The 8948-nt window shown below is 54.7% G+C and overlaps 1 protein-coding gene across 1 annotated transcript; it reads left to right on the forward strand.

Annotated features, from left to right (window-relative positions):
• The first annotated feature begins 6133 nt into the window (after nucleotides 1-6133).
• On the forward strand, nucleotides 6134-7947 carry FOXB1 (forkhead box B1). The gene is made up of 2 exons (XM_030955415.1): nucleotides 6134-6319; nucleotides 6748-7947. Exon 2 carries the CDS (start codon nucleotides 6772-6774, stop codon nucleotides 7732-7734), a length of 963 nt encoding a protein of 320 aa, XP_030811275.1. The 5' UTR covers nucleotides 6134-6319; nucleotides 6748-6771; the 3' UTR covers nucleotides 7735-7947.
• Nucleotides 7948-8948: the final 1001 nt, after the last annotated feature.

An 8948-nucleotide genomic window follows, 5' to 3' on the forward strand; every position in this document is an offset into this window, starting at 1 on the left:
CGGTGGGTGGCGGCCGGGCGGGGGCGGCGCGGGGAGCGGGCGCTGCGGCAGGAAGGGAAAGTGCAGAGCCCCGGCGCCCACACAGCCGCACCACACCCCCCCACCGCGCTGCGGCTTCGCGGCGGCAACTTGCGGATCTGTTTGCAAACATGCCCCCCGCCAACAGAGAGAAAAACACAAGCATTCAAAGTTCTGACCCTAATTAAAGCCCTGCTCGTTAAAGACTTCACACAATGCGAGAAAAAGTTTGTCCGAGCCTGAATCCCGCAAGCGGTTATTACCTTTGCTTATAAAGAGGGGAAACAACCGTAACGTGCACGCCATTATTCTTGTGGATATGCAATTTAAAATCATCGTCAACTGTCATAAAAAACATTTCACAATGTTTGGCTAAGTAATAACTTAGTAATTTAAAGGTGGTTTTTGCCAGGCGACACGCACATGCAATTCAAGGAAGATTTACACTGCTTACGGATTTTGAACAGCCGCTCCGACTGCAGCGAGAACGGGACTCAGCCTAACATTTTTTGTTTTCTGGTCTTGCACAGAACACCAAGGCAAGAGGAGACTGTAAGAGAAAGTGTGAATGGGATGAGTATGTTATGTTAAAAAAGGCTCATGATAAAAAAAATAAAGTTTATGAAACGGATGGATCTGCAAAGAAGGGTCCTTGAAAAAAAAACCAAAAAACCCCAAAACAACAACAAAAAAAGAGACAGAAAAGAAAGAAAGAAAAGAAAGAAAAAGGAAAATCAAGTTTGCTCCACCCAGCTATTAACCAAAACACAATACCTTTTTCTGGGTGGTACTGCACAGAAGTTGATTCAGTTTTGACAATGTTGTTTAGCTATCATTTGCTATTTTGAATGAATGGGAGCAATCCCCCTTTTTACAACAGTTGTTTCCTATTATGGAGAGGTGCAGCAGTTGAGGGCAGACATGTGAAAGTGGCTGTTTGATTCCCTTTTTCATCCCCCTGACCCTGCCTTTGTCCCTCCTCACCCTGGGAATGTCACGCCTCACTACTTCACTTTGAGATGCTCTAGAAAGTGGCTTTGTTATTCCCTTTTAGACATACACGAAATTGTTCTCATTCCCCCCGCTGTAAAAGATACTTCAAATTGGGACTCGGTTCACAAGTGCAATGCAATTTGGCTTAGCTCAACCTTTGTTCTGCTTGTACAAATGACCAAACAGTGCACACATTATACAGTTGATCTACTGCTCCCTTTACACCAGAGTTAGCGGCTGGGAGAAAAGCAAGTTAATCCCTTCAATACTAAGGTGGCATTTTCAATATTTCCTACAATGTGAAAAGGAGAAGAGAGGGCAGCTTGAAATGCGACATTTGTTTAAAAGGGAAGATTAAAAAGAAAAAGTTTGCGAGGCCTCCCCTGATACTTCTCCAAATAAATAAATAAACAAACCAATAAATCCCATACGTGTAGATAAATACTCCAGCACCTCCGGGAAGGCGAGGGAAGTTTACCACAAAGACAGACGTTCAGGGCAATAACGTCGAGACTCAAGCTGCAATCCGCGCTACCAGCACAGTACTCAACAAAACGCTGGCGAGTCCCGGCCGCCCGAGCCCGCGGCCCCGGCGCGCACCTGCGCGCTCCCGCGGGGGCCGGGCCCGCAGCCCGGGCGGGGGCAGCTGCTGCCCACGAGGGGCGCGGGGAGCGGCGGGGGCAGCGCTGCGCGCCCGGCCCGGCCCGGCCTCGCGCACTCACAGGTGTGACCCTGGCACTCCTCGGAGCCGTCCCAGGGAGCTCCTGGCCATGTGGAGGGAGGGGAGGCGGAGGTGCTGCGTTTACCGGCGGGGATTTACCGCCGGCGGCAGAGGGGAGAGAGCTCTCCGGGAAACCGGCTCCGATCAGGAGCCAGGTGCTCCGGAGCAGCGCCGAGAGCCACGAGCGGGAACAACAGCCTCCTCTCGGGGTTAAGGAACGCGGGTGGTCCCAGCGCGGGCTCTCTGAGCGCTGGAAAAGTGCGGAACGGCTGCCCGGGGCCCAGACCCGACAGCGATGGGCTCGGGACACGGGGGACGCTCCGTCCCGGGGTGCGCCCCGGCAGTGCCGCAGCGGGGCCGAGGGCCGGCTCGGGCTGGCGGCACTTGAAATCCCCGACGAGCCAGCCGAGGGCAGCGCGTACGGGCAGCCGGCTCTCGGGAGGGTGACAGCGGCGAGGAGAGAGCGGGGGGCGGTGGCAGGGCCGGCGTAGCGCGGTGCCCAGCGCCAGGAGCCCCCAGCGGCGCAGCCTGGCCCGGCCCCCCCGGGCACAATGCACATCCCAAGCTATCGGGAATACAAGTTTGGGGAACAGTTCTCAATCCGGCCCTTGACAGGCAGGGGGAGTTTGTTTAGCGCTCATTGGGAAAGGAACAAAATCCTTTTGAAAGGGCGCTAAGTAGTTTCACGCCGAAGTGGCAGATTTGGTGAAGAATGTGGGGTGGGACAAAGCCCAGCCGTTCCCAGAGCGGCCGGAGCTATTCGGGAAACCGCCCCGAGAATTCAAGCACACCGAAAAGCAGGAGACCCCAAGTATCTTGGCTTCCATCTCCTCAGCCCCTGAGACACAGAAGAAGCAGAACCATTACAAAAAAAAAAAAAAAAAAAAAGAGGGAAGGCTTAGCCGAAACGCAGCCGCAACCAACAGCCTGCAGTTGACTTTCCAAAACAGGGGAAGCTTGCTCAGACACTGGCATTGTGTTTCGCAGCCTAGGAAACCCTAAGAAGCTGGTACTTCCCCCCTCCTTTCTCTTTTCTCCCAACTGGTTTGTAAATATTAACAAGGTTGTGAGTATTCTCTCACACAGAGTGAGTTTTTTTATCCTTGGAAAACTTCTTGGCTTCCCCCCACAGCCCCTCTCCCACTCCTCCCCTCTGCAAAGCTACACACCTGCTTGCAGCCACAAGGATTCAAAATCAATATTGTATTTGTCACTTTTCTGTCTCCTTTTCCTGTCTCAACAGCCCTGCTTGCCACTGAGGCGAATTGTGGATTTATGGAGGAAAATTAGCATAAATTATTACCAAATCTGTAAACGTGTGTGGTCTTGCTTGTGGGAAAGAGGGCTATTGCAAACTTTCCATGCAGAAAGGTGGTCCATGATGGGCTCCATGCAAGGGCTGAATGGCTCTTGCATGAAATAGATTTCCATTAGGTTTGAACATTGTTATAATTGACTTATGTGTATTTTATATAGTTTTCCCAACGCTTCCTCTGAGCTCCTTATTTGAATTAGACTTCAGAAAAACGTCTATTTGTTTTGGTTTTCCACACAATGGATTTGGATTCACTTCACCTTCTCCTCCTCCCTAATGTTGGCTTTCAAAGTAAAAGGGGAATGCTACAATTATCTTTAAATCCTATACTGCCCAAGTCTATAATCTGTTGCTTGCTTAGCATGAGATGAAACTTTGGGTATCAATTACTGGGAGGACTTCGGCTGCCCTACCCCTCCAATCACACATTCCTTTGCAATGGAACCCCCCAAAAAAAAAACAAACCAAAAAACAAAAACACAAAACCACCAAAACCACAACCAAAAACACAAACCAGGAAAAAACATCGGACGCCTCACAGCCATACCTCGTTTGCACTCGGAGTAGCAAATGACAACGGAAGTCGACTTTCCTTTAACTTTACAGTTTGCGGGTTCCTTTTTGCATCAGCTGGTTTGTTTTTTTCTTTCTTCGAAAAGAAAAGGTACCTGCAAAGAGAAGAGGAAAAGTATTTGTCAGCTTGTGGATTTTCTGAGCAGTCTTTTAGATAGGCATCCCAGGAGTGAACTTGGGCCGAGAGTCAAAACCTGAACTGGGAGTGTTAGCAGTTGGGCATGCGGGAGCTGGGTGCGTGGTGCGTGTGGGAGGGCAGTATCCCTTACACCCACTTATTTGGGGGCTCTCAACACAAAAACAGAAGCCTTCTGTCCTGTGTTAGGGGATGCTGGGAGGAATTCCTCCTCATTTCAGAGTATTGTCTTTCCTGCCCTCTAACAAATGTCATCGTCCCATCATCTCTTACCCACCCCACCCCCCTCAAAAAAAAAAAAAAAAATTTTTTTTGGAGGCTGCCTTCCTGCCCTGACCGGCTGGATGAAGCATCTCAGAGCCGATTAACTGAGCAAGGCAACTTCCAGGCTCTGAACAGCACAAACACTCCCGGGCCCTCTTCGCAAGGGACAGAGGGTGGCATGTGGCAGGTCTAGCCCCTCAAAAGGGCTCCTTAGCTCCACAGCGCGGGGCCGGTCGGCTTCTCGGATTCCTAGAAACACAATTATTTACTTATTATTCTCTAAGCGACATCCTGCCCCGAGAGAGAGGGATTAGGTGGGACCGAGGGCAGCCGGGCTGGGACGAAGGGAGCACGGTTTAACACCCACGGGGTCGGGGCTGGTCGCGATGTGAAAATGCGTTTTGAGGCTCCCTGCCAGGTTTGAGGGAGCCCTGCTTGATGGGGACCGTCCCTCCGAGAGGACTCCAAGGCTCTCGCAGAGCCCGTGTCTCAGCAGCCGTGCTGCACAGAGCCGCCGCCACCGCTCTCCCTCCCCCAGCCCGGCTATTTTTGCTGAATTAAGAAGGTGACATTATTCTTCTTTTCAAGTACTTCTGTTAATATTGAAAAACGTGTGCTTGCATTTCAAGCGCGCGCACTCAGCCTCAGCGGCCATTTCAATATTAATGAAATTGTTTAATCTCCTAAATTCATCGTGTTTAAGTTACGTTTTGGTGAGTTATTGACCGACTCCGAAAATATTGTTAATGAAGTTGATGTGTATTCACCACAAAGGCTCTTCCTCCCCGGGCTCGCAGCTCCCGAGACAATCTTCAGCTCTGGCTCTAGGATGACAGGATGCACGGCAGCTTCAGGAATACACATCATGCAAACTTCCCTCTTGTGCCAGGGCAAGCCTGGCACCTTCCGGGCCTGATCCTCCCCCCAGGACGGACACACGGCTGGCAGCGAGCTGCTCGTCTGGGCTGCGGTTGCAGGATCGGGCCTTGGCTCCCGGGGAGGAGGGAGCACCGTGCACCAGAAAGAGCCGCAACTCGGCTGCTCCACGTCTTGCCTGCTCCCACACACACAAGCGCGCACCGAGAAGCACACGGGCAGGCGAGCAGTCTGACACACATCACGCAAAGCCCGCAGAAGGCGTCAAGATGACGATGTTTAGCAGGGTGACCGCTGGCACGGACCCGTTAGCCCAGAGCAGCTCTGCGGGACCCCCAGCCTCGAGGCCGGCCGGATAGTCCCCGGTCCCGCGAGCAGAGCGGCGGTGAGAAGGCAGCTGGTTACCGAGCACACCGGGACCGTGCCTCCGCTCATGAGCCCTTCGCTTGGTGTATTGAGAGCAACTCCCGCGTCTGTACACCAACAGGTCCGCGGAACCAGAGCAGCGGTCCTGCAGGGGCTGGGGCGGGGGGCGAGGGTGGGGGGGGACGGGACTGACTTCCCGAGGCGGCTACCGGGGAGCCCCGATCTTACCGCTCCTCGAAAAAACCTTCGCTCAGGGAGAGCGGATTTGGCAAAGAGAAAGTCCCTCGTTACAGGGGAAACAGTCGCCTTAAGTTAGCCCACAATACAAATCAGATAACAATGCAGAACAAACAGAATACCACAGCCAAGCAATTTCCATGTCAAACATCCCACTGCTCAGTACTTCCATTTGTAAGTGTGAATTGCAGACTAAGCTTCCTGCAAAGTCCACATAGAGGTTAGCGCATACCTTCCCCCCACCCCCAGCCACCGGGTACCATCGCACTGCAATTCCGCTGGCGGAGCCTTTTCACCCCTCGCCTTGTCTTCAAATGGAAATGATTCCCATTGGCCCAAGGTGTCCATGTAAATAGGTGTAAATGAAACCAGATTATGCCTTTCTCTCCAGCCCCCTCCTCCCTGCTCCCCTCCCCCTGCTCCCAAGGCGATTGTCATATGATAGCAAAGAAGTGGCACATTAATGAAGCGCCTCTACAGGGGTCTTTTCTGCTCATGTCACCACATAAAACTATCAGATGGTTAGGGGAAGGACATGGAGGCAACTAGTTAGCTCATCGCCGCTGCAGAGAAGCAAACAAGCCTCGGCTACAGAGCAGCTGCCGGTGGTGTAATAGAAGCTGATTCAGCCCGCGGAGGCGAAGGGAGGGGTGTACAGGAGGATTCCCAAAACCAAGCCAGCTCGCTGCCTCCTCAGGACTAAACTAGAGCAGCGTGGCCGCGGAAGGAGCGAGAGACACGCCAGAGGAGAGGGGTGGGAAAGAGACCGGACTCCCAGCTGCGTCCCGGATGCGGACTGTCAACTTCCAGCAACTTTAAGGTGGGCACATGCAGGGCTGGCATGGAGTTGGGTGGGAGTCGAGGGGAGGGGATGGGGTCCCCTTCATCCTCGCAGAGACCAGAAGACAGAGCTATCACTAGAGTAACTTCACGGACGTGGGCTCCTGCGGGAAGGCCAGGCTGAGGGAGGCCGGAACTGGGAGAAGCACATCGCTTTTCCCCCTGCGGCGGCACAGGGCTCTGGGCTGTTTTCTCCTGCCCTCATCTGCGCCCCACTCCCCCATCCCCACCCCCCGCGACCCCCGTTTCGAGGGCTGAAATCCACCGCGCCCCTTCCCCGTGCCCTTCTTTCTCCAGCCCAGCACCAGAGCCACCGGCTGACCCGACTGGGTGTCCGTGCAAATCCTCTCGGACTCACCCCTCTACCCCCTCCTCCCGCCCCCTCCCCTTGTCGCTGCCCTTCTGCAGATCTCCGCGGGTCGCCTAGCGAAGATGCCTCGCCCGGGCAGAAACACTTACAGCGATCAGAAGCCTCCCTACTCCTACATCTCGCTGACCGCCATGGCGATCCAGAGCTCCCCGGAGAAGATGCTGCCCCTGAGCGAGATCTACAAGTTCATCATGGACCGCTTCCCCTACTACCGGGAGAACACTCAGCGCTGGCAGAACTCCCTCCGCCACAACCTCTCCTTCAACGACTGCTTCATCAAGATCCCGCGCCGCCCCGACCAGCCGGGCAAGGGCAGCTTCTGGGCGCTGCACCCCAGCTGCGGGGACATGTTCGAGAACGGCAGCTTCCTGCGCCGCCGCAAGCGCTTCAAGGTGGTCAAGTCGGACCACCTGGCCCCCAGCAAGCCGGCGGACGCGGCGCAGTACCTGCAGCAGCAAGCCAAGCTGCGGCTCAGCGCCCTCGCGGCCACCGGCACCCACCTACCCCAGATGTCCACGTACAATCTTGGCGTGTCTCAGCCCTCCAGCTTCAAGCACCCCTTCGCCATCGAGAACATCATCGCCAGAGAGTACAAGATGCCCGGGGGCCTCGCCTTTTCCACGATGCAGCCCATGCCGGCCGCCTACCCCCTCCCCAATCAATTGACTACGGTGGGCAGCTCCATTGGCACGGGCTGGCCCCACATGTATAGCTCCGGCATGATCGACACCGCCACCCCCATCTCCATGGCCAGCAGCGAGTACGGCGCCTACGGCGTGCCCATCAAACCGCTCTGCCATGGGGGGCAGACTTTGCCGGCCATCCCCGTCCCCATCAAGCCTACCCCCGCCGCGGTGCCAGCCCTGCCCGCCCTGCCCGCGCCCATCCCCACCATCCTCTCGAACTCGCCGCCCTCCCTCAGCCCCACTTCCTCGCAGACGGCCACCAGCCAAAGCAGCCCGGCCACCCCCAGTGAGACTCTCACCAGCCCGGCGCCCGCCCTGCACTCCGTGGCTGTGCACTGACCCGGGCCGCCTGCACGGACGCTGCCTTTCCCTTTCTCCCAAAGTTTCCTCGGAGCTCTCCTCCCTCCCCTTCTCTCCCTCCTTTCGCTTCTTTCTCCTCTCTACTCTTTTCCTCGAAAGCAGAGACAACTCCCCGCGGGAAGCTGAGGTCTGCGGTTCGCCCGAGCTCCCTTTCCGCCTCGCCCCTTCAGCCGAGCCCTCCCTCGCGGCTCGGTTTCTCCCCTGGTTCTGAACTTTGTTTTTCCGTTCTTCTGAGGCGAAAGGAACCGGCCCGGCCCGCCCCCGCCCAGTAGGAGCTGTCGCTGGCATTGCTAGTTTTCCAAAAGTACTTCAGGCATCCTCGATTTGTCGGCGACCAGGCAAGCCTGGCTCGGCGATGCCTCTTTCCCTTCTTTTGTCTGGGGAAAAGCAGGGCTTTATACAGGACCAATCTCTAGTACCACAAACAGGGATGGCTGCTGTGTCACCGCGTGAGAGCAGCGACGTTTCCAGCCTCCAAGCAGCAAAGGCTTGGATCTTGGAAACGCCGGGAAGCGCTCGGTGTCCTTTGTGCGGGTGCGGTTCGGCGGGGCAGGGCCGCGGCCCCGCGCGCTGAGCGGCCCCGAGCGGGAGCGGCCGCAGGTGAGGGAGCGGCGGCGGAACCGCGCCGGGCCGCTCCGCCGGCCACACCTCTCATGTTTACAAAGCGCCTGTTAATGTAAATACTGAACTTGCATCTGTACTGTAAATCAGATGAGGTCCCTTTTGCAGTACCTGTTGTAACGTGGATGTTTACTGTAGTTTTCAGGTGAAAGAGAAGGAGGAGTTGACTTGTCTGCTAACTTCTGGTTAACCCGACGGTTTGGGGGAGCTGAGGTTTTGTTTGTTTTGTTGTTGGTTTTTTTGGTTGTTGTTGTTATTTTTAAATTTTTGTAGCTATTTACTTCATAGCTGAAAACCAAACAACAACCATAATTATAATAAAAACAAACCTGTTACCGAGCACACGACCCGACATAGCTTAAAGAAAAGCTGTTGAAGTCACTGATAAAATGTGGAAAAGTAATACAACAGCAGGTACAAACTCTGGAGGTCATCCTGATTTCTCCTGGAGCTTTGCAGACGAGAGGGGGCTAGGGAAACTGTAAATGTTTGTGCATATGAATGATTATAAAATGTGTAAAATGCACTTTTGTTTGATATACTCCTTTCTAGTTTTAGGTAGTTTGCTGGAA

Source organism: Camarhynchus parvulus, chromosome 10, assembly GCF_901933205.1.
Source record: "Camarhynchus parvulus chromosome 10, STF_HiC, whole genome shotgun sequence".
Taxonomy (NCBI): domain Eukaryota; kingdom Metazoa; phylum Chordata; class Aves; order Passeriformes; family Thraupidae; genus Camarhynchus; species Camarhynchus parvulus.